This window comes from Coregonus clupeaformis, chromosome 14 (assembly GCF_020615455.1).
Source record: "Coregonus clupeaformis isolate EN_2021a chromosome 14, ASM2061545v1, whole genome shotgun sequence".
Taxonomy (NCBI): domain Eukaryota; kingdom Metazoa; phylum Chordata; class Actinopteri; order Salmoniformes; family Salmonidae; genus Coregonus; species Coregonus clupeaformis.
In genome coordinates this window covers 38,511,551-38,537,813 of record NC_059205.1, presented here as the reverse complement: position 1 = coordinate 38,537,813, position 26,263 = coordinate 38,511,551, and the positions used below count along the sequence as shown (strand labels likewise).

Here is a 26,263-nt window from a genome sequence, read left to right as displayed (position 1 = left end):
GGGGCGCGGCCTCACACAGGAGGTTACAGACAAGGTGTTACAGGAAGGAATCAAGGAAACTAAGGAGACCAACTAAGGTAAACAGGAAGTAGAGATTAGTTGATTTACAATCAAATCTCCAAAATAATAAATACTTATCTTTCTGATCCTAACGTGGCCATTGGTTGAGGTTCCGGTCGGTTAGGCAACCAGAGATGGGTGTATGGGTGTAATGAATGGCAAGTGAGGGTGGGTTCAACCACTCATCCTGCCTCCCTTTTCAGGTAATAAGCCTTGTCCCCGCCCCTCGCCCCTCTGTGGAGGCACTAGTGATTGATCTGCCAACACAAATCAGGGCTGGACCTTGAAAGGGGATAAATCGCCACACAGGCTCTGTACTGTTTGTGAGATAATAAACGCACTCACCGCCATCATAAATCCACCAGCCAGGCAGGCAGGCAGGGAAACAGGCAGGTAGGGAGGGAGGGAAACAGGCAGGTAGGGAGGGAGGCAGCATTGTTTGGGCTGTGTCTCTATCTGTGTCTGTGCTGGCTGTGTCACACTCATCTTATCCCTCCACTCTGGTCCGACAGACAGTACAGGAGGGCCTGCTTTCAGAGCACTGTAACTAATGTACTGCACCATCAATCTGGAAGAGAGACCCCGGTCACACTGGCCAGGCAGAGAGACCCACCGAGGGGATGGAGAGGGAGTGGGAGTATGGTACTTACTAACACAGGTCAAAGGTTTTAGTGGCTGAGGGTTGAGAGGACGTCCACCATGTCTGATTAGTTTAAAGACTCGGCCTAGTAGGAGCCTACACAAGCATAGTGGAAAAGTTGTATTTGTGTATATTACACACTTGGAAGGACTTGAAAGGAAGAGCACCCTTTATTACCTCAAAACTCCATAGAAACAATAACAAAAACTGACTTGTTGTTGGCGGCTGGCATCAGATAGGGAGCGACAACAAGGAGATTCAACATTGGGGTGCTGTTGTCACAGTGACAGTGAGGTGACAGAAAGGAGTGAGAGAGAGGAGAGATGAAAGAATACAGAGAGAGAGAGGGGGTGGATGGGGAAGGAGTGCAGGTGCGGCTTCTTGCGGCTTCTTCACACGTGCCCGTTTCAATGAATTTTGATGTGAACGCTTGGGCAAAAAGCTTCCAGCCTGTCATGTCAAACCAATGACATAGTTCTGAAATGAGGAACAAAGCAAGGAAAGAAAATAGACAAGAGACGGAGGGAAAAGGGGGGAAAGAGAGGTTGCCGAAACAAGAGTTCAAATGTGTTTTGTTAATGATAAATGTGAATAGTGGAGCAGATTTCCCAAAAAATAGGGTTCTTTTTCTAGACAAGGCCATATAAATCTCCATAAAAGCAGTAGAAGTTAATGTGAACTGAATATGTTTGATGTTTCGGCCCATGACTTTGACTGCTCTTTGACAGCTCTGCAGAATGCTAAGCTTTCATCTCCTAGACTGTTGGTTGATAGGGTTAGCAACGGTCAGTTGGCTACAGGGGCCTGATAGGATGTCTTTAGAATAACCACTACACCTCCTCTGCAACTCCTCTCTCCCAGACCTATCCAAACACATCCCACTGAAACCAAGTTAAAAAAGGAAGGAGAGCGAGAAAGAGGGAAGGAGAGAGAGAGAGAAGGAAGGAAGGAAGGAAGGAAGGAGAGAGAGAAAGAAAGAAAGAAAGAAAGAAAGAAAGAAAGAAAGAAAGAAAGAAAGAAAGAAAGAAAGAAAGAAAGAAAGAAAGAAAGAAAGAAAGAAAGAAAGAAAGAAAGAAAGAAAGAAAGAACGAGGATGAAAATGGTCCAAGTCCCAGTCAGGGAGGAAGGGGTTTTAAGCTCGAGATAAAGATTGCTTTTCGCTTTTCGTGTCGTTTGCCACCCAGCTCTGGCTCGCTCCGTTGGAGGCAAATTGATTATGTGGAGGGGATGGGTGGTGGGGTGGAGGGATATGTAGATTTCTCTGCCCCTGTGAGCAGGCTGATGTGTAAAGGGCATGATAGATTTCCATTTCCATACATGAGGAGTGGAGGAAAAGGACGAGCGAGGCGAGGCGGCCCCATCGGCCAAGGCCACTAGGGAGCCAGCGGCTCTGGCAGCTAGTCCCAATCTCACACACATCCACTCAGGGCCCCCACCATCTGCCTAATGTTACATCTTAAACAGCCTCCTCCATTTTACATGCACTCAAGTCTCATTTGGTGCAAAATGAAACGTTATCATTAAAGGGAGATTTACTACAAATTGCCACAAATTCGCCATGTCACTTCCAATTATCTGTGCCCCAATGTAGCGCTGGTGCCTCGCCCGGCGACTGTGTCAGAGCAGGAGGAATGGGACAGCACAGTGGGGCGAGAGAGAGAGAGAGAGAGAGAGAGAGAGAGAGAGAGAGAGAGAGAGAGAGAGAGAGAGAGAGAGAGAGAGAGAGAGAGAGAGAGAGAGAGAGAGAGAGAGAGAGAGAGAGAGAGAGAGAGAGAGAGGGAGAAAATGAGAGGGAAAGAGAGAGAAATAGATGGAAGAGGAAGGGAGGACCTCCCTGCTGTTGTAAGGACATACTATACTCTTTACAGATGAGTGGATGGGTCTGGATGTCCTATCATAGCCTTCTAATCCAACTCTTGTATGGGGTTCCACAGGCTAGGGCCATTGTAGCAGAGCAGAATAGGGTTTACACAAAGGTAGAGATCACCATCCATCTTGAAAATACATTTTGGCTATACAGTGAGAGACATTAATGAAATTATGAAACGCTAACTGACCAGTTTAGCTAACCCCATTACCTGACGTCGCTTTTCACACAGACATGAAAAGATTAAAGCTCCAACACGGTCTGAACGGAGATTCATCATCTAACGGAAATCATTTCTCCCATTAAGCCCAGCAGTGATTGTATTGGAGCTAAACATAGAACTTGGACTGGCTGCTGGGAGCAAGGACACTCTGCACTAGACACTCCCCCCCCTCCCTCACTCCTCTTCCTCTATGAAGACCTCTCCTTCTCCTCCCCCATATTCCTTAAATCAAAACTAAACGGCGGTGCGTTGTCGGGGTATATCCAGGCATAATTCACGTGGCAACAGCAATGGGGTTAATGGGACCGGTGCAAGCGAAGCTAAATCACCGGGCCATGACACTCAGCAGTGTCCGCCCCTGACAAACCAGGAAGGATGACGCCATTTCTTTAAATAACCGCTGCCATCAACCACCAGGGCCCTCCAGGCATGCTCCCCGTGTCCGCAGAAGAGGGGTAGGAGAGTGGAGAGGGTGCCCTTTATTAATTATTAAATGATAACTCCTCACTGCTGAATGATGGATAACACTCAGTCTGGAGAAGAGAGAAGAGGAGCCCACACACACACACACACACGCACGCACACACACACGCACACACATGCACACACACACACACACACACACACACACTGAGAGAGCACAGTGGGGAACATGCCACGGGCCTTTTGGGCTGGCTCTGGTGCTATGTGTTACACATGTACTGCTGCAGGTGACAGGGAATATTCATTCAGATAGCTAGGGGAGGAGGGAGTGCAGACCCTAAGTGAAGATGTGCTTTGATTTCCATGAGGAGTGAAGGAGTGAGGCTCCTAGCTCTTTGCCTTGGGTGGGTGAATAGGTGGTGCTATAAAGCAGGGTGCTTAGGGAGAGCTCGGTCACGGGATCAAGGTGAAATATGATTTCAAATGGCAGCCTCCCATCGCAAGGGTTAATGGTTTGATTTATCCCATTGTAAACCTGGATCTGCAGCTCAAAAGGCACCTTGTTCCCTATATAGTGCACTACTTTTAAACAGAACCCTATGGGCCTTGGTCAAAAGTAGGACATTGGTCAAAAGTACATTAGTGCACTATATAGTAAATAGGGTGCCATTTTGAACGCAGCCCAGGTTGACTATTGAAGTAAACCCCTATCTCTCTGCTTTCTCTAGCTGAAGTCTCCCCAGTCAGTAAGAAAGTCATTGATACTGTAAGTCTACCTCCAGATCTACTCCCATACTTATCTTTCCATGGATAAGCTCTGTCAAAGACGAGGAGATTTATGAACATCTGTCAGTGCTTTCTGCAGTTGATTTGTTTTCCTGGCTGACCAAGTCCTCCAAAAGCCCAGGTATCACTACAATATTAGGGGGAATACCAGGGGCTGGAGAGGGGCTCTTGTCTCTCCAAAAGCTTAGTCTATGTGGTCCCTTCCTGCCATAACAAATTATGTAGATCTGAAAACATACTTGAGTGAGTGGTGCATCTTTATCCCTACAGAGTGTAATGAACTAGAGGTGCAGGTATTAAATGTAATGTAATATGCCATTTAGCAGACGCTTTTATCCAAAGCGACTTACAGTCATGCGTGCATACATTTTTTGTGTATGGGTGGTCCCGGGGATCGAACCCACTACCTTGACGTTACAAGCGCCGTGCTCTACCAGCTGAGCTACAGAGGACCATGGCTGATGCCATGGCTGTGGGGGTCAACTGTACCTACTCTACGTGTTTTGTCATGTGGATTAGAGAGGAGTGGACAGGGAGTGTAGACCTACCTAAATGAGGGGATGTCCCTAGTGTTGTAATAAAGGGGTTCCGGAGTACAGCTGTACCCCCTCAGTGTGGTGTAACATGGGAGGGGTCTGACCTGAGGTGCATGTGGGTGAGGCGCTCCATTTCCTGCTCCATGTGGTCCTGCAGTTCTCCTGGACGCAGCAGCACCTGGCAGATAGGACAGATGGGGGCCTGGCTGTCATACAGAGACACCTTCTTCTTACCTGGAGGAAGGGAGAGAGAGAGAGAGAGAGAGAGAGAGAGAGAGAGAGAGAGAGAGAGAGAGAGAGAGAGAGAGAGAGAGAGAGAGAGAGAGAGAGAGAGAGAGAGAGAGAGAGAGAGAGAGAGAGAAAGACAGACATAGAGAGGAGGAAGGAAAGATAGAGAGAGAGAGAAAGAGAGAGAGGGGAGAAAGAGAGACATCAAGGGAAGCTAGGATGAGATCAGTCCACAGGGTCGTGTCCCTCAGGCAAGCGGGAGGGATGGATGGGGCAGCAGGATTAAGTGCCTCAGATTTCACTTCCCTGGACTGAGAATCGCTGGGCCCTAACGCATGTCTCCAGTTACCTCATTAACACTAACAGAGTGAGCGACTGATTGAGCCCAGCAACACTCCATGGATCACATTCTGGCTCTACATCATTTCAACCATATTACAGGAAAGGCATACTGTACACACACTCATGCACACATGTTTAAAACACAGAGAAGTCAAATAAGGGCTTGAAGGACATACAGTAGGCTATATGATGTAATGAGCCAGTTCATTGTCTTTGCGTGACGTGTGTGTGTGTGTGTGTGTGTGTGTGTGTGTGTGTGTGTGTGTGTGTGTGTGTGTGTGTGTGTGTGTGGAAACAGGAGTGCATTATGAGTTCCAGTGTGTGTATACGTCTAGGTATAGAGGAGATGTCTGGGCTAAAAGCATCTCCTAGTAAAAATATATCCTCAGTCTGTGACTCTGGATGAAGGGGACTTCCTCCTTGCTCTCTGATGCTGTCTTTCTGATTCCCAAATGGTACCCTATTCCTTATATAGTGCAATACTTTTGACCAGGACCCTGCTCAAAAGTAGTGCAATATATAGGAAATAGGGTGCCATTTGGGACGCATTTTCTGTCTCTTTGCTGTTTTGGATCCCGAGTCGGCCAATCAGACGGGTCTATTCTTAGACCAGGAACAATGGGCCTACCCTGACACAGGATATCCTGTTGGGGCGGGCTGTCAGGGCGACAAACAGTGTAGGTAGAGGCAGGCAGGCGGGTGGCGGGCGGCAGACACTGTCCCCTGTCCCCCCTGCCCCCCTTGTCTGTCTGCCCTGACATCAGGAACACACAGCCAGTGGGACACTTTTATCCTTATCCGCCCCCATGACACCAAGTCTGAACGCGGCGACATCAGGGTTTTACTGAGAGGAAGACAGCTAAATGGTTTTGGGGTTTGAGGTAACAGAATTGTACCAAAATAAAATAGGTGCTACAGACAAATAAAACACACACACACACACACACACACACACAAACACACAGGCTATGAAAAGGGCAGGTTTTCTTGGTCCTGCCTGTTTGTGTGCTTGACTCTGAGCACCCTTCCTGATAATGGCTCCGAAAGCTGTCCTCAACAAGTGTCTCGTCCATTGTGTGCAAATGCAGTTGGACAGGGCTATTACCGGGAGGTAACCTAGGAACAGGGCAGCAGAGCTGGGCTATAACGTCTATAGTCTTAAACACTTTAAAGCCTTAGATCTCTGCTCTGTGCTCAGTATAAATCCTTAAGCCCAGAAAGTCTGTGTCCTTGACTTCAGAGGGCAGTGTTGTATTTGTCTAGTGATGTGATGCGCTGCTACCCTGTTTGAGCTGGTGATGGATCAGTCTCACCTCCCTCCAAGACAACACACACATAAACACAGAGCGCAGAGCAGCATACTGCAGACAGGGGCCCTCCAGGGGCCCATATCCCTGCCCAGATATTGGCCTGTCACAACTATTGCCTGCAAGAGTACAGACTCATCAGTAAGGAGCTAGCAGGGTCAATGTTAGCATGCATCCCTACTGTTGCACACACACGCATACGCATACGCACGCACACACACACACACACACACACACACACACACACACACACACACACACACACACACACACACACACACACACACACACACACACACACACACACACACACACACACACACACACACACACACACACACACACACACACACACACACACACACACACACACACACACCATATCTCTGTGGCTCTCAGCTTACCCCCCTCCTCCCCGCCTGGCTCCCAGTCAAGCGTGCCGGTGCATACTCAACTCCTATTCCCCAGCACTACTACTTAACAGCCCCACACTCTGGACACTTTAAGTGACTTTGAAAAATAGGTAATCGATTACAATTCTGCGTCTCTCTGTTTCTCTCACCTCACACCCTCTCCCGCCCGCTGCATCCCTGCACATCTATTTCTAATTTTCTGCCCCTACCTTTTCATCTTCCCTCGCTCCGCTCGTCCTATTTCTTTCCATTCGTTCTCTTTCTCTCCCTTTTTTTCCTCTTTATTTCTTCTCTTACTCTGTTTCTATCCATTCCCTTCTCTTTCTTCCTTTTCTTTGTCTCTCTCTCTTTTTTGCTCTCTTTTCTCCTTTCATCTCCTGCGGTCTTTGTACCTGTCTCTCTCCTCTTTGCCCCATGTCTCCCTTCCCTCTCACTTCTCTTCACTCAGCAGTGGTCAGCTTTATTGCCCTGACAAGATCATTTGTGTCATGCCAAAGCAATCACGGTCCGCAAGAGTAAACAAAGAAAGATCCAATCCCATTCTGCTGCTGATAAAGTGCTTTCAATTCCGTGGGCAATTGCATCGAGAAAACATAGAAATCACTGGACTTTATTGTCCATGGTTGATTTAGAGTTTTTTGGGAGATGGGCTTCTTCAATTGTTTTAAATGTGCATTTAGCTCATTGTAAATAACCTACATTTTTTGTTTTACTGTAGGCCTTCAGTTCTGTGACAATTGTGCAAGTGACAATGCTACAATGTTACATCAATGGCCATTTTGTCAAACAGTGTAGGTTTTTAATGTCTGTATTTTTTCAAACAAAAAGTTAAATATGCTACAAATACCAATAGAGTTCTGTGTATACCAGAGGAGAACAACCGTTATTCTGGTGCTGTTTGTGTGGGAAGAGGTAGACAGACTATGTGGTGGTACTGAGTCCCTGTCTGTCTGAGGACAATGGAAGTGTGTGTGGTTGTGTAGCCCATCGCCTCTCCAGTCAGGCCCTTTAATTCATCTGTACACAATCAATGGGTTTAGTAATGGAGTCCTGATCACTGCAGCGAGGACCTGTCGGCCCCTTAACCACCTCCGTGTCACCTGTCACACCCCAACACACACATACACACACACACACACACACCACCTAACCTGAGATATGTAGCCTTAGCTCAGAGAGGAGAGAGCTTTTTGATCTCTGCAGCACGTAGTGTGGGTGGGTAGACAGTGACAGAGACAGGACTCCCTGAGGGCATGCAGGCAGCAGGCAGGGCTGTGACAGTGGACAGGACAGTCTGCAGGGCCCAAGCCTCACACTGACTACCATTTTAACACTCCAGGAAAAGTCTGAACTTGTTCTGCACACAAGTTCTGCATATTTCGGGGTTTTTCAAAACAACTGAATGAATTGTATTGCCAGACTTGTAGTACATTTTACAAGTAAGAAAACATTTAGGTCACATTAGCTTAAAGCCTATTTGTTGTGTGGTAATGACAACAGATGTATGAACACAACACCGAACTGTGTTAGTTCTTTCATCCCACAGAGTCTACATACAGCATAATGGGGCAGATGCTCCAGGACTTAGGGCACAGGAGGTTGGTGGCACCTTAATTGGGGAGGACGGGCTCATGGTAATGGCTGGAGCGGAATAGTGGAATGGTATCAAATACATCAAACACATGGAAACCATTCCATTGACTCCGCTCCAGCCATTATTATGAGCCGTCCACCCCTCAGCAGCCTCCACTGATTTAGGGTTAGTAGTGTGATTGTCTGAAGTGGCTCTGTCTGGGGGCTGTGTGGTGAGAAACTCCTCCCTTCTCTGTGAGCTGAGAGCAGGCCGGGAATGGACAGATGGAAGTTTAGCCATAGCTGTGCTGTCATTTCACCAGGGAGCCAGAGAGACAGAGAGAGAGAGAGAGAGCAGCCAGAGAGCAGTCAGTCTAATGAAAAACAAGCTGACGTGCCTATCTGTCAACCTGCTGACAGATAAACATCAGCCTTAGAGCAGGGGTGATCTCTCTCTCTCTGCCGCTCTCTCTCTCTCTCTCTCTCTCTCTCTCTCTCTCTCTCTCTCTCTCTCTCTCTCTCTCTCTCTCGCTCTTTCTCTCACTCTTTCTCTCTGTCTCTCCCTCTCTCTTCCTGTCTCTCTCTCTCCCTCTATGTCTGTGTGGGTGGGTGTTAAAGTGAGAATTTCAGGAAGATAGTTGGATGTATTGTCTGTTGCTTGGTTAATGTTTGTCAGTTTTTGCCACACTGTTTAAACTTGCAAATAGACATTTGCTGTAAGTGCTGCATTTTAGAGAATGACCCAATGCGTTGTCCTTTGGCACCATTTATAAATATCACACCTTTCCTGATACACATTGGTTCCAAATAACGTCTTTCTCTGTCCAATCTCAGCCCCTGACAACAGACCATCTCTTATCCCCCTGTGGTAATCTTTCAATCTCACCTATGATGCCACATCTTCAAAAGTTTTCCTGATCTGTCACGGGCATCATCAATAAGGGCCCAGTGGCCACCGTGTGTGTGTGTTGGGGGCCTAATGTGTTTCCTATAGACAGGCCCATTATGTGTGGCTGTGTGTGTGGCTGCAGCCCCCCAGTCTGGTGTCCACATCCTCCCCAGAGAGGATTGACTAAAGGCAGACAGCCTGTGATTAATCATGGACCATGAGGAACAGTGAAACAGAGAGGGTGCAGTCACAGATAGACAGAGACAGAGGCAGGCGGACTTAGTGGTCCTTCCCTCTCTACACAGCCACATCTGGGTACTGATTCTGCTTTCTGTCTATTGGTCTATTCTCTCTCTCTTTCTCCTCTGATGCTATACTGTGGCTGCGTCATTGACCCTTTCCCCTCCGCTTTCTCTCTCTCACTTTATCCCCATCTCTCTACCCCTCGTCTCTTGTCAGTTCCTAGTTCTCTCTCTATCCCTTTCTCTCATCCTCTCTCATTCTCAACCCCCCTCTTTCTCTCTCTGTCTCTCTCTTTCCCTCAGGGCAGTGAGTGATGGGAATTGGTCGACAGAGAGATAAATCCTGGGGAAGGAGGGGGTTTTGCACGCGGCACTTGTCAGCGCGTTAAAGATGATTAATGTGGGATGCCCCCCTCCGCCGGACCCCTTGGCTCTGAGAGGGGGGGTGACTCCTCCGTTTAATCTGTGGGAGCGAAGGGGACGCTGAGGCAGGCAGGGAGAGAGGGAATGAGGGAGGAGGAGGGGAGGGAGGAGGGGGGCAATAACAAGGAAATAGGCCTGACAAAACTTTTTAGTGCTGAGATTCCTCACCAAAATGCCACACGACCAGGGGAAGGGAGGAAGAGGCTGCTGCCTCCGCTCGCTGTGGCCTGACAGTTCTGATTGAGTGCTGGCCTAATCTCTTCTAATGCGCCAAGATGGATCATCTCATCTTCTTCTCCCATCCCACACTGCCTCACTGGCCCCCAATCTCTCCTTTTAATATCTGCCACTGTTTACCTTTATCAGGCCACTCCACTTAACCAGCCCAAGTCCTCTCCACTCGTCTCCTAGACACGACTAATGCCACACAGAGGCTGCATCCCAAATGGCACCCTATTCCCTATGTTGTGCACTTCTTTTGAACCGGATCCTATGGGCCCTGGTTAAAAGTAGTGCACTAAATAGGGAATAGGGTGCCATTTGAGGCACACACAGACTCAATCACATGACTCCCTCCTCCACCACAACATGCCAGCCAGGCAAACTGTAATTATCTAAAGTATTCCCATCACTTAACCCCTTTCCTTAAAATCAATGATAAGAGGTGTTATGAGAAATCGAGACAGCCGATTAGACGACAGATGGTGAAATGAGAGCGTGTTTCTACGGAAGACTGCAGCCTGATGGAGAGAGAGAGAAAGATAGAGAGATGGATAGAGAAAGAGAGAAAGAGAGAGCGAGAGAGAAGAGGAGGAGATTGAGATTGGGTGTGTTGCGTCCTGTTGTGTTTCACCACATCCATGTATTAAACCCTGTCGTGCTCCGGTGCCTGCCGGTCTTATCAGAGCTGCCAAATGGCTGCACAGTCCCTATCATGGTGCATGGCTATGGCTATTGGTGGATGTGAGGAGGGTGAATTTAACTGAGTGGGCCGGATGAGGCTGGGTTGGTGCGTGGCGATGTATAACGGCTCTGGAGCTCACCCCGACACTTCTTACATGTTGTTTTATAAGCCACCCTGTAAAGAAGAGAAGCAGACTATGCTGAATGAAGGCTGCAGCTAGCTGCTACAGCTGGCAGAGGGCCACAGCGTTTCACAACGGAACTCAAACAGCATGGGCCTCTTTAATTCAACTGCCTTACGTATCTGTGTCCATAAAAACATATGTAGCTACAGTGGATACTGTTTCACTGGCTTTTGTGTAAAAATATACTTAAAAAATACAAGTATTATACAATAATATTAGCAACAGTGTGCGCTATATCAATTATTGGCTAAAATAGCTTTTATGCAGCGGATTTTTGTAATTGTTATGAGTGTGTAACCATGGTGTGTGTGTACACAGGCAGCCCTACTGCAGTCGGTTCTCCTCCTACAGAGCCCCATGCAGTCTGCTGTTTGCTGCTGAAACAAGAGCTCAGCACTGCTAGCTCCCTAATGCGTAACGTACTGGCCAGAGAACAAAGACATTTTACTAATAGGCTCTCGGGGAGGACTGGAGCGCCTTTTGAAATCCCAAAGTGTTAACATTGTAGGGGTGCTTTAAGTGGAGGCTGGCAGGCAGGCGGGGGTAGGTGGGGGCTCTAGTTGTGTAGTGTTGTGTAGTGCGCTCACCTGGGAGTCTATGACCCGGCACAGCTGCCGCAAGTAAAGTTGCCTCCACAATGGAACACACTGCTGACCTCACAGGCGCCTGCCTACCTGCCTGCTGCCTGCCCACACTGCACCACAGCTTTATTACTAGGACCTTTAACTCAGCTTTTACACAGCCTGGGAGTGTGTGTGCGTGTCTGTGTTTGTGTGTGTGTGTGTGTGTACATTCATATACAGTTGAAGTCGGAAGTTTACATACACTTAGGTTGGAGTCATTAAAACTCGTTTTTCAACCACTACACACATTTCTTGTTAACAAACTCGATTTTTGGCAAGTCGGTTAGGACATCTACTTTGTGCATGACACAAGCAATTTTTCCAACAATTGTTTACAGACAGATTATTTCACTTATAATTCACTGTATCACAATTCCAGTGGGTAAGAAGTTTACATACACTAAGTTGACTGTGCCTTTAAACAGCTTGGAAAAGTCCAGAAAATGATGTCATGGCTTTAGAAGCTTCTGATAGGCTAATTGACATCATTTGAGTCAATTGGAGGTGTACCTGTAGATGTATTTCAAGGCCTACCTTCAAACTCGGTGCCTCTTTGCTTGACATCATGGGAAAATCAAAAGAAATCAGCCAAGACCTCAGAAAAAAATGTGTAGACCTCCACAAGTCTGGTTCATCCTTGGGAGCAATTTCCAAACGCCTGAAGGTACCACGTTCATCTGTACAAACAATAGTACCCAAGTATAAACACCATGGGACCACGCAGCCGTCATACCGCTCAGGAAGGAGACGCGTTCTGTCTCCTAGAGATGAACGTACTTTGGTGCGAAAAAGTGCAAATCAATCCTAGAACAACAGCAAAGGACCTTGTGAAGATGCTGGAGGAAACAGGTACAAAGGTATCTATATCCACAGTAAAACGAGTCCTATATCGACATAACCTGAAAGGTCACTCAGCAAGGAAGATGCCACTACTCCAAAACCGCCATAAAAAAGCCAGACTACGGTTTGCAACTGCACATGGGGACAAAGATCGTACTTTTTTGAGAAATGTCCTCTGGTCTGATGAAACAAAAATATAACGGTTTGGCCATAATGACCATTGTTATGTTTGGAGGAAAATGGGTCGCAAATGGGTCTTCCAAATGGACAATGACCCCAAGCATACTTTCAAATTTGTTGCAAAATGGCTTAAGGACAACAAAGTCAAGGTATTGGAGTGGCCATCACAAAGCCCTGATCTCAATCCTATAGAAAATATGTGGACAGAACTGAAAAAGCATGTGGGAGCAAGGAGGCCTACAAACCTGACACAGGTACACCAGCTCTGTAAGGAGGAATGGGCCAAAATTCACCCAAGTTATTGTGGGAAGCTTGTGGAAGACTACCCGAAATGTTTGACCCAAGTTAAACAATTTAAAGGCAATGCTACCAAATACTAATTGAGTGTATGTAAACTTCTGACCCACTGGGAATGTGATGAAAGAAATAAAAGCTGAAATAAATCATTCTCTCTACTATTATTCTGACATTTCACATTCTTAAAATAAAGTGGCGATCCTAACTGACCTAAGACAGGGTATTTTTACTAGGATTAATTGTCAGGAATTGTGAAAAACTGAGTTTAAATGTATTTGGCTAAGGTGTATGTAAACTTCCGACTTCAACTATATGTGTATGTATGTGTGTGCGTCAACATGCTCTAAATGATTATGCAGGAAATATATACAGCACATTTAATTATAATCTGTTAGGTCAGATTTAAACAGAGAGAGAACTAAAAATGTTTTTTTTTAAATAATTGGACAGTTTACATAGAAACTAAAAATAGATGACTCCCAAAGGTTCTCAGAGACAATAGTACACTTTCTCACTGTCACCACGTTTTTATAACCCACCACCAAGTATCTCACAAGGCCTCACAGAACAATGAAAATCTCTGACATAATACATTTGTTTCATTCATTTATTTCTTCCCTCCATCACTCTCTCCATCCCTCTTTCCATTCTGCCAGCCGAGCAGCACTTACACAGGATCAATTAGCATCAATTATGTGCTGACTTCATTTAACTGTATCGCGCTAGGATCTGTCACTTTTACTTCCAGATTAATAGAGGCCCCTGAACTTGTCTTTGGCAGAGGAAGATGATCATTTGTCTTTTAAAGAAAAACCCGAGAAGCAGGTTCTTAAGGCCTATATCATATTGAGTGGAGTTGTATTTTCTGCATAGGTCAATACATTGGTTCTTCCTTTAAAAGTTTTGAGCTTATGCCGCGACCGTTTGACTATCTTTTCGTAAATTAATGGAGGTGTTTTCAGTCTGAGAGTCTCTCTTCTCTGGCACTAGAGTCCTGCATCAGGCCCAAAAAAAATAGCTGGCAGTGGTCCTGGTGTTGAGAGAGAACTTGGGTAAATACAATGGCGCAATTACTCTTGACATGTGGACTGACGATTTTGGAAAAATAGGCATGGTGGGCTATTGGTTTCTCTTCCTCTAAAAACAGAAATAAATAATTATAAATAACAAACTAGCTTTTTTTTACCACAGTGTGAAAGAGTGATAGCCCCTCTATATAAAGTGAGTTTCTGAAACACGGATTCCTTCTTTGCTGATGTGAAGAAGAAACGGAATGAAAGAGAGTCCAGGGAGGATTTGTCAGCATCAAGCTGAGTGACTCACTCATTCGTTGCTTTGGATCAAAATAAATAAGTACCAACATTCTTTCGAACAGTCTTTAATAAAGAAATGTTTTGACCAACTTAATCTGCTCATGTTGTGTGTGTTCAATTATTTGTGACATTGTGGTTACAATGAAGAATGTAAACGAAATAAATCAAATAAATCCTATTCATAATTAATAATCAGATGCGTGGTCCTTATTATTTTTTGGGTCCGAATGTATTTCAGATTTTTAGACAATACAAAACATACACATACAAACGACAACTACATCACACCTGCCCAGACCCACCTGCTCACACCCCCATCTCCAGCGCCCACATCACACTCTGACACATTGCCTCAAACTGCACCATTTTGTAGTTCTATGGGTTCGAAATAGCACCCTATTCCCTATATAGTGCACTACTCATGGCACCCTCTTCCCTATATAGTGCACTACTCATGGCATCCTATTCCCTATACAGTGCACTACTCATGGAACCCTATTCCCTATATCTGACGCTGTACAGCATGTGTATGAGAATGCATTGAATTGGCTTGTACTACAGTCAGCTAATGAATAACACGCATGTAAACTGCACACCAAGGCACAATAAGACTAGAGAACGAACGGCAAGGTCTGACTTTATGAGTTGGCTGAGGGGAGCCGAGGGGAGCCGGCACACACAAACAGTTTGGTAAATGGAATTACATAGTGTCTACATATGGAGCCTGTCTGGGTGCCCTTGAAGGAGTGTGTTCTCCTTGTCCACCTGCATCAAGTGTTTACGCCACCCTCCTCCTATCCCTCCCATCGCCTCGCCCCCTAAAACCGCCAACATCAGTAAACAATGAAATCTCTCAGCTGAAACTCAATGTGTAACCGCATTACCCTGCCTGATAACGTCTTCAAACAATGTGCGATAAGGGGAATTTGATTTGATTCGCAGGGCCCTTTTTTTCTTTCCTTTAGAGATTGCCCCTTCTTTCCTCTCCTCCTTGTCTTGCCTGAGGCTGTAACACCGCCGCTCATCCCCCTCTAATCCCCTTCTCATCCCTCTCTCATCCCCATCTCATCCCCCTCTCATCTCCATCTCATCCTCCTCTCTATCCCCTCATCCCTCTCTCATCCCAATTTCATCCCCCTCTCATCTCCATCGCTTCCACCTTTCATCCCCCTCTCATCTCCATCTCATCCCCCTCTCATCCCTCTCTCATCCCTCTCTCATCCCCCTCTCATCCCCCTCTCATCCCCCTCTCATCCCCTCTCATCCCTCTCTCATCCCCCTCTCATCCCCCTCTCATCCCCATCTCATCCCCCTCTCATCCCCTCTCACCCCTCTCTCATCCCCCTCTCATCATCATCTCATCCCCCTCTCATCTCCATTTCACCCCCCTCTCATCCCCCTCTCATCCCTCTCTCATCCCCCTCATCCCTCTCTCATCTCCATTTCATCCCCCTCTAATCCCCCTCTAATCCCACTCTCATCCCCCTCTCATCCCCCTCTCATCCCTCTCTCATCCCCATCTCATCCCTCTCTCATCCCCCTCTCATCCCCCTCTCATCCCTCTCTCATCCCCATCTCATCCCCCTCTCATCATCATCTCATCCCCCTCTCATCTCCATTTCACCCCCCTCTCATCCCCCTCTCATCCCCATCTCATCCCCCTCTCATCTCCATTTCATCCCCCTCTCATCCCCCTCTCATCCCCCTCTTATCCCCATCTAATCCCCCTCTCATCCCCATCTCATCCCCCTCTCCAAAATGACACTGCCTCGCATGTACAATCAAATAAATCCACCAATCCTGTCACCCTTCATTTTGGGTTCCCCACTAAACCTAAATCAACGCAAGGTGATTCCCCTGAAGTCATCTTCATAATGGAAAATATGGGCTTTAAAGTCAAAACGAGGTGAATTAAGGCAATGGGGCCGGTAAGGGGAGTGTGTGTGCGCCGGTGTGTGTATGTGTGTGTGTGCCTGTGTGTGTGGTGATTTGGTTTATTCTAAGTGGTGATTTAAGCAGGCTGGACAGTTACTGGGCTGATTGCAGTGAGGGGGTGGGAGGGGCTGGGAGACGGATGGGAGACGGAGCTTGGCTGTTCATTCAGAGGACGTTTGATGAAATGGAACGGGGTCATCTTCAGTTTGGCACCCCGCGCCTGCCGGTATGAGGAGTGAGGCGGGGAGGAAAGGAGGAAGAGGAGGAGAGGAGGAGATCTCTAGCCAGCACACAGGGGGCTGCTCGCCTGCTCGGGGTCTGACAGTGATGCATTGTGTTTTTAAATACCAGTGTTCCACGCCCTGCTCAAAACTGATCACACTGCTCATTCCAAACCCAGCCCCGTTGTCACTTTTAAAAAAGCAAAGGCAATCTCCTCTCCATGAGCAGAATGAATGGGAAAAGGAGGAGAGCTTCTGTTGTGCTGCCTGTTTTAGTCAAGTGGGATGTGTTCAGGAAAACTGTGTGAATTTATACATCTGTCAAAATGCGATTAAAATGCTAACAGTGTGCGTTTACACTTACCGTATGTGATTGAACATACTTGTTATAAGCTATACAAAGATCAAAACAATGTCATCATGTAGGCTGATTTCTAGTGAACAAATCCCAACAATGTAATAAATCATTAGCTAAGTGATTTACTGAAGTTTTAACACCTCTTATGAGGGACGGTGTGTGTTTTGTGTGCACGCGTGTGTATGTGTGTGTGTGCTAGTGGGGGGCTGGGGTGTTGACGGGGCGGTGTATGGGGGTGAGAGGGGAGAGTGGCTGGTGGTGGTGGGGCGCTCACGTTAGTGACAGCTGTTTATTCAATCAATCACCTTGTCGACGGTATAGCAGTGTGCTGGGGACTGGGAGATTGAGTTTTGCCTCACAAGGGAGAATGGAGCAAATTAATAGACCATTACCCAGGCGCTGACCCAGGAAATGAGGGTGATACTGCTGGGTTAGATCTGCCAGCCTGCCTGCTTCTCCACTCAGCCTCACTCTCCCCGCCTCCCCCAAGCCCCCCACGGCCCCCGGCTGCTGTTGGGGGAGGGAGGGAGGGAAGGAGGGTGGGAGGGAGCTTTAGAAGGGAATTGAACACAGAGACAGTGGCCACCACTGCACATCCACAGCACCCCCTCCACCTCCTTCAGTTCTCCCCAGAGGAAAGGGGCCATTACTGCTGGTAGGGAAGAGTGTCACGAGTTACAAAGCCAGAACCCAGAAGCAGACCAGGACAAGGTAAGTTGAAACGAAGGTGAGTGTTTATTTACAAATTCAAGAGTGATGCTGAACAATCCAGGGAACAGAGCGGGCGGCGTTGATTAGTTGTTAGGGGTGCAGTGGTTGATCCAATCATGGCTCGGCAGCCGCCGACCACCAGGCAGAGGTTGGATGAAGGTTCCGGACGAGTGACTGCAGATGGAACAAAACGGAGGTAAGTAAACAACAAACCAACAAGGTGCAAAACAACAAAACTAACGCTAGAAGCTCTAAGACTGATACTCTGGTAAACCTACTGTTCATGGCTAACGATCCGGCAGGGAATGGATGTTAGGCCAGAGCCTAAGAAGGGTGATGATCAGGACCAGGTGTGCAGATTGCTGATGGGATGCAGGTGCGGAAATCAAGAGAGCTCCCCGGAGCGTTCCAGAACCCTCGGGAAACTGGAGATCACGAGCAGAAAAACTAGTCCACAGACCGGACCCGACTCAGACTGCCGGGATCGTTACAGTACCCCCTCCGACGAACGCCACCGGGCGGACTCCCGGAGCGCCAGGATGGAGGCGGTAGAAGTCACGGATGAGGTCAGCATCTAGGATCTGTCGCCGCGGAATCCAACTCCTCTCTTCAGGACCATACCCCTCCCAGTCCACGAGATACTGGAAACCCCGGCCCCGCCGTCTGGAATCCATGATGCGTCGCACCGTGTAGGCAGGACCACCTCCGATCATCCGAGGAGGAGGAGGAGGAGGCGGAGGAGGCAACAGAGGACTGAGGAAAACAGGCTTGAGGCAGGAGACATGAAAGGTGGGATGGACTCTGAGCGTCCTCGGGAGTTTGAGTCGAACTGCCACCGGATTGATCACCTTCTCCACCACAAACGGACCAATGAACTTCGGTAACAACTTCCTAGACTCAGTCCGTAAAGGAAGATCCCGTGTGGCCAACCAGACCCTATCTCCGATGGTGTAGGTGGGAGCGGGGATCCGGCGACGATTCGCCTGGAGCTGATACCGGTCCGAAACTCTAAGGAGTGCCTTTCTGGCCCGATGCCAGGTCCGGTGGCAACGACGAATATGGGCCTGAACAGAAGGCACTGAGAGCTCCCTCTCCTGAGAAGGGAACAAGGGAGGTTGGTAGCCATACAGGCACTGGAAGGGAGACATCCCAGTGGCAGATGTAGGGAGAGTATTGTGGGCATACTCAACCCAAGGCAACTGAGAGACCCAGGAGGTGGGGTTGGAAGAGGCCAGGCAGCGTAGCGTGGATTCCATCTTCTGGTTGGCTCTCTCCGCCTGACCATTAGATTGGGGGTGAAAACCAGATGTGAGACTGACTGTAGCTCCAATGGCCAAACAGAAGGACTTCCAGACAGCAGAGGTAAACTGAGGGCCACGGTCGGAAACGATATCACTGGGCAACCCGTGGACCCTGAAAACCTCCCTAACCAGGATCTCGGACGTCTCGAGGCAGAGGGAAGCTTGGCAATTGGCACAAAGTGGGCGAACTTGCTGAATCTGTCCACGATAGTCAGAACGACCGTGTTCCCCTCAGAAGCGGGCAACCCAGTGACAAAGTCCAGGGCCAGATGCGACCATGGTCGCCGGGGAATAGGAAGGGGGTGAAGTAGTCCAGAGCTGGGCCGATTGGTACTCTTATTCTGCGCACACACTGGACAGGCAGCAACATAACCCCGAGTATCCTCGGCCATGGCAGGCCACCAAAAACGTCTGCGAAGAAACGCCATCGTCCGAGCCACGCCAGGGTGACAAGCCATCTTGCTGGCGTGGGACCATTTGAGGACCGCAGGACGAACCGACTCAGGCACAAACAACCGACCGGGTGGACCGTTACCGGGACCGGGCTGCGTCCGAAGAGCCGCCATCACCTCCTCCTCAATCTTCCACCTAACAGCTCCCACGACGCAGTTCCGGGGAGAATTGTCTCGGTCTTGGACCCACTCTCCTCCGTCTTGGAGAACATCCGAGACAAGGCGTCCCGCCTTGCCGTTCTTAGATCCAGGTCGGAACGTCAGGGAAAAAATTGAATCGTCCGAAAAACAACGACCACCTGGCCTGACGGGAGTTGAGACGTCTAGCCGATTGCACGTAAGCAAGATTCTTGTGGTCAGTCCAGACAATAAACGGCTGCTCCGCCCCCTCCAACCAGTGGCGCCACTCCTCCAAGGCAAGTTTCACCGCGAGAAGCTCCCGGTTACCCACATCGTAATTCCTCTCCGCAGGCGAAAGGCGGCGAGAGTAGTAGGCGCAGGGATGGAGTTTACTGTCCGTGGAGCATCGCTGCGACAGGATGGCGCCAACTCCCACATCAGACGCGTCCACTTCAACGACGAACTGACGGGCCGTGTCCGGTTGAGAGAGAATCGGTGCGTTGGTGAATCGCCTCTTCAAATCCAGAAACGCTCGATCCGCCTCCGGATTCCACTTGAAGCTCCTGATACTGGAAGTCAAGGCCGTTAACGGAGCGGCCACACGGCTGTAATCCCGGATGAATCTGCGGTAGAAATTCGCAAACCCCAAAAAATCTCTGGAGCTGCAATCTCGTACCGGGCTGGGCCCATTCCAGAACCGCTCTAACCTTCTCCTGGTCCATCCTAATCTCTCCCCTGGAGATGATGTACCCGAGAAAGGATGTCGTGTGGGCGTGAAACTCGCACTTCTCGGCCTTCACGAACAGGCGATTCTCCAACAATCGCTGCAGAACCTGCCGGACATGCTGGACGTGGTCGGAAGGTTCCTTCGAGAAGATCAGAATGTCATCCAGGTAAACAAACACAAAGAGACCGATCATATCTCTCAGGACGTCGTTCACCATACTCTGGAATACCGCTGGAGCATTGGTCAGTCCAAACGGCATCACCTGATACTCGAAGTGACCCATCGGTGTATTGAAACCCGTCAACCACTCGTCTCCCTCTCTGATCCGGACCATGTGATACGCATTGCGTAGGGTCTAGCTTGGTGAACACCGTAGCACCCTGTAAGGAGTCGAAGGCAGAACTCATCAAGGGCAGGGGATACTTGTTCTTGACCGTGATGTCATTCAACCCCCGATAATCAATACACGGTCGAAGAGAGCCATCCTTCTTACCCACAAAGAAGAATCCTGCCCCCAGGGGTGATGACGAGGGACGAACGAGACCAGCAGCTAGGGACTCCTTGATGTAGGTCTCCAAAGCCTCACGTTCAGGGCGGGAGATACTGTATAACCTTCCCTTGGGGTAGACAGCTCCAGGGAACAGGTTGATGGCACAATCATATGGTCGGTGGGGAGGGAGTGACAGAGCCTTCTGCTTACTGAACACTTCCCCCAAATCGTGATATGTCTCGGGAACCAGGGACAAATCTGGGGGTTTAGCCTCAATCACCTGACTGGGAACCGAATGGGGACAGGCAGTCTTGAGACAGTTAGCATGACAATCAAGGCTCCAACTCGTTACCTTGCCCGTCACCCAATCGAACGTGGGATTGTGTTCCTTCAGCCAGGGGTATCCAAGGACCAGAGGAACATGGGAAGACGGCAGAATGAAGAATGAAATCATCTCCGAATGATTCCCCGACAACAGCATCTTAACCGGTTCAGTCCTCATCGTGATACGTGCCAGACTACTGCCGTTCAGAGTGGTCGCTTCAATGGCTTCCGGCAATTGCTCCTTGGAAAGCCCCAGCTGTTCCACCAACTCGGCATCAAGAAAGCTTCCATCGGCACCTGAATCGATAAAAGCGTTAATCGCTGTCACGATCGTCTAAAGGAGCAGACCAATGCGCAGCGTATCCAAGAAACATAATGACTTTATTTAATAAAGCAACCACGGAAAAACAACAAAAGACGATAGTGAAGTCCAACAGACAAAATACTGAACCTGGAACAATAACCCACAAACACACAGTGAAACACAACAGTATAAATATGGCTCCCAATCAGAGATAACGAGCCGACAGCTGACACTCGTTACCTCCGATTGGGAGTCAATGACCAAACATAGAAACACACAACCTAGACTAACCAACATAGAAATACACCCAAGTGAAAATGAACAACCCTGGCTCCATAAATAAAAGTCCATAGAGCCAGAGTGTCACAGTACCCCCCCCTAAAGGTGCGAACTCCGGGCGCACCAGCAACAGTCTAGGGGAGGGTCTGGGTGGGCGTCTGTCTATGGTGGCGGCTCAGGCACTGGTCGTGGTCCCCACCCCACCATAGTCACTACCCGCTTGTGTAACCTCCTCCACATGACCACCCCCCAACTAAACCCCACAGGATTAAGGGGCAGCACTGGACTAAGAGGCATCACCGGACTCAGGGGCAGCACCGGACTAAGGGGCAGCTCCGGGCTAAGGGGCAGCACCGGGCTAAGGGGCAGCACCGGCCTAAGGGGCAGCACCGGACTAAGGGGCAGCACCGGGCTAAGGGGCAGCACCGGGCTAAGGAGCAGCACCGGGCTAAGGGGCAGTACCGGACTAAGGGGCAGCTCCGGACTGAATGGCGGATCCTGGCTGGCTGGCTCTGGCGGATCCTGGCTGGCTGGCGGATCCGGGCTGGACGGCTCTGGCGGATCCTGGCTGGACGGCTCTGGCGGATCCGGGCTGGACGGCTCTGGCGGATCCTGGCTGAACGGCTCTGGCGGATCCTGGCTGGACGGCTCTGGCGGATCCTGGCTGGACGGCTCTGGCGGATCCTGGCTGGACGGCTCTGGCGGATCCTGGCTGGACGGCTCTGGCGGATCCTGGCTGGACGGCTCTGGCGGATCCTGGCTGGACGGCTCTGGCGGATCCTGGCTGAACGGCTCTGGCGGATCATGGCTGGACGGCTCTGGCGGATCCTGGCTGAACGGCTCTGGCGGATCCTGGCTGGACGGCTCTGGCGGATCCGGCTGCTCATGGCTGGCTGACGGATCTGGCTGCTCATGGCTGGCTGACGGATCTGGCTGCTCATGGCTGGCTGACGGATCTGGCTGCTCATGGCTGGCTGACGGATCTGGCTGCTCATGGTTGGCTGACGGATCTGGCTGCTCATGGCTGGCTGACGGATCTGGCTGCTCATGGCTGGCTGACGGATCTGGCTGCTCATGGCTGGCTGACGGATCTGGCTGCTCATGGCTGGCTGACGGATCTGGCTGCTCATGGTTGGCTGACGGATCTGGCTGCTCATGGCTGGCTGACGGTGCTGGCTGGGCGGCTGGCGGTGGAGGCGGACCCCAGCCTCGGAGAGTGGTCATCACCTCCAGCAGGACGGCTCCCATCCGCATGAGCCGCTCCTGCCCGTCACGAACCCGAGCCTCCAGTCCAGCATAGGCTGCGTCGGCTCCTGCTGATTCCATAGCAGGTGTATGATTCTGTCTGGCAGAAGGCTCTAGCGGCTCCCGGTCTGGCGGACGGCTCTGAAGGAACAGGCCGGGCTGGGCTGGTGACGCACCCCGTAGGATACGTGCTTGGAGCAGGAACAGGCCGGTCCGTACCGGGAACACACACCACTGGCCTCAACCGAGGATCAGGAACGGGCCGGACCGGACTGGCAACACACATCAGTCCTTCACGCCGTGCCACACACACTTCCCTCCTTCTACTCGCCACTGGCTCCCGTACTCCGTTAGCCTTCTCTCCTTTTCTCCCTGTGGCAGCCTCCTGCTGCCCAGTCGCCCAGGCCATGTGCCCCCCCCAAAAAATTTCTTGGGGTTGCCTCTCGTCCACAGGCCTCCAGCCTCGCCTTCTTGCTGCCTCCTCATACCACCTCCTCTCGGCTTTGGCTGCCTCCAGCTCTTCACGAGGGCGGTGATATTCCTCTGGTTGTGCCCAAGGACCCTTTCCAGCCCGAATCTCCTCCCATGTCCAAAAATCCTTAGGAGGCGTCCATAACTCCTGTGTAGGTAGGTCCTGTTGCCGCTTGTTACGCTGCTTGGTCCTTCTATGGTGGGTTATTCTGTCACGATCGTCTAAAGGAGCAGACCAATGCGCAGCGTATCCAAGAAACATAATGACTTTATTTAATAAAGCAACCACGGAAAAACAACAAAAGACGATAGTGAAGTCCAACAGACAAAATACTGAACCTGGAACAATAACCCACAAACACACAGTGAAACACAACAGTATAAATATGGCTCCCAATCAGAGATAACGAGCCGACAGCTGACACTCGTTACCTCCGATTGGGAGTCAATGACCAAACATAGAAACACACAACCTAGACTAACCAACATAGAAATACACCCAAGTGAAAATGAACAACCCTGGCTCCATAAATAAAAGTCCATAGAGCCAGAGTGTCACAATCGCTAAGCTCTGATTCCTGTTCACAAGGGTAGCCGGGAAACGGGGTCTGACAGAGGTACTGAGAGGTTGAAACTGGCTCGCTAAAAGTCCTCCCAACTTTAGCGAGCCGGGCAGTTTGACGACCGCCGGGAACAAGTGGAGATGTAATGTCCCGAGCTACCACAGTAGAGGCAGCAGTTGGTCTTACGTCTATGTTGACGCTCCTCCTTGGTTAACCCGTGCCGCCCCACTTGCATGGGTTCAGAATCGGGAGACAGGACCTCTCCACTAATCCTGTGTGGTGGACGATGATCGACGTATTCTGGTCCAATCCCCGACCCGACTGGAACCTGAGAAGCTGATCGATTGGACGGACCCCATTGCTTCTCCCTCCTTCGCTCTCGGACTCGATTATCCACCCGAATAGACAAGGCTACCAAGCTGTCCAGGTCACTAGGCTCCGGATAGGAGATCAACTCATCCTTGAGCTGCTCCGACAGACCCTGTCGTAAAAGGCCGCTTGCAGAGACTCCTCATTCCACCCACTCTCCACAGCCAACGTCTTGAACTCGATCACGAAGTCGGCCACGCTGCGCAGTTCCTTGGTGAAGCGAAAACAGGCGCCTAGCTGCGTCCCTCCCTCGGACGGAATGGTCGAAAAGCTTCCTCATCTCGGCCGTGAACCCCCTGGTATGAAGCCATGCAGGGGTCTTGTCGTTCCCAAACGGCTGAAGCCCACTCAGCGCTCGACCACGCAGCAACTCAATCACAAAGGCTATCCTAGCCTTGTCTGTGGCATAAGAGTAGGGCTGTAGATCGAACACTAACCCACACTGCATAAGGAAAGAACGGCATCTTCCCAGCTCCCCCTCATATTTATCCGGCGTCGGAACCTTGGGCTCACGGAAGGACACCGCTCCAGACGCGGCAGGCGAGATGGGTGAAACCGGTAGTGGATCCTCCACCGGAAACTTGCGCTGGTTCTGGACCTCCGTCAGACCGGTAGAAAGGTTCCGAACTGCCAACGCGATCTCCTGTAGCTCCGTGCTATGATGGCCCAACATCTTCTCCTGATGGGTAATGGCATGGCGAACAGAGTCCAGGTCCGCTGGGTTCATTACTGGCCGGATCGTTCTGTCACGAGTTACAAAGCCTGAACCCAGAAGCAGACCAGGACAAGGTAAGTTGAAACGAAGGTGAGTGTTTATTTACAAATTCAAGAGTGATGCTGAACAATCCAGGGAACAGAGCGGGCGGCGTTGATTAGTTGTTAGGGGTGCAGTGGTTGATCCAATCATGGCTCGGCAGCCGCCGACCACCAGGCAGAGGTTGGATGAAGGTTCCGGACGAGTGACTGCAGATGGAACAAAACGGAGGTAAGTAAACAACAAACCAACAAGGTGCAAAACAACAAAACTAACGCTAGAAGCTCTAAGACTGATACTCTGGTAAACCTACTGTTCATGGCTAACGATCCGGCAGGGAATGGATGTTAGGCCAGAGCCTAAGAAGGGTGATGATCAGGACCAGGTGTGCAGATTGCTGATGGGATGCAGGTGCGGAAATCAAGAGAGCTCCCCGGAGCGTTCCAGAACCCTCGGGAAACTGGAGATCACGAGCAGAAAAACTAGTCCACAGACCGGACCCGACTCAGACTGCCGGGATCGTTACAAAGAGAGACGGCCTGGGTAGTAGTGAATGGAGGAGAGATGGAGGGGGAGCTGGTAGAGTAGAATGTATTTGCAAGCTTTGGCTAGCTAGAGAAATCATGCGTTCCTGAGAACAGGTGGGGCCTTGCTTGGCTTACTGAGCAGGCAGGGTATGAGGTCTGGGTCCTGGCCTGGGTTGCCTCCCTCTGGAGATGCTGGGGATGAGGGGTGAGCACTGAGCAGGTGTGGGGTAAAAGGGTATGAGGCGTGCTCGTGGGTGAGTGCGTGGACAAACCTCATTCAGATAGACCATTTCTCACCGGCTCGCTGTTTCTCATCAGCTCAGATAGGGGCGGTGATGAGCGAGTCAAAAGCCAACTTCTCTACACTGACTCCCCCTATTCAATTGTACTTCTTCAGCTGTACAGAGGTGAGGTGTGTCTCTAGCCTCTAACAGGGAGTGGGCTGCTCTGCTCTGGTCAGGACTCATTTCCATCCCAAAGGGCTCATCATGGTGGGAGGAGAAACAGCAGTGTCAGTGCTGGGGCCGAGATCAGCACTTTTAACACAGGGGCTGACTAATCACTTAACCACCACACTAGTATTATTTTCACACCTATTCACATCCACTGCATTTCCCCCGGCCACTTTCGAACAATACTCTAGTTAATACGGCCCCAACAGGGTAAATGGTTAGGGCACTAAAAACTGTCTTCCTTCCCCTCACTCTTCAATAGGAGCTGATGTCTGTACATTTTACATTTTAGTAATTTAGCAGACGCTCTTATCCAGAGCGACTTACAGGAGCAATTAGGGTTAAGTGCCTTGCTCAAGGGCACATCG

The 26,263-nt window shown here is 49.8% G+C and overlaps 1 protein-coding gene across 8 annotated transcripts in view; it reads right to left on the bottom strand.

Moving 5' to 3' along the window:
- LOC121580924 (E3 ubiquitin-protein ligase RNF220) overlaps nt 1-26,263 on the bottom strand; it is a 182,613-nt gene that overhangs the window by 50,285 nt on the left and 106,065 nt on the right. For all 8 annotated transcript variants that reach the window (XM_041896123.2, XM_041896122.2, XM_041896124.2 and 5 more), the window contains exon 3: nt 4,640-4,769. In XM_041896123.2, the coding sequence (XP_041752057.1) occupies nt 4,640-4,769 (130 nt within the window). The remainder of the gene's footprint in view (nt 1-4,639; nt 4,770-26,263) is intronic.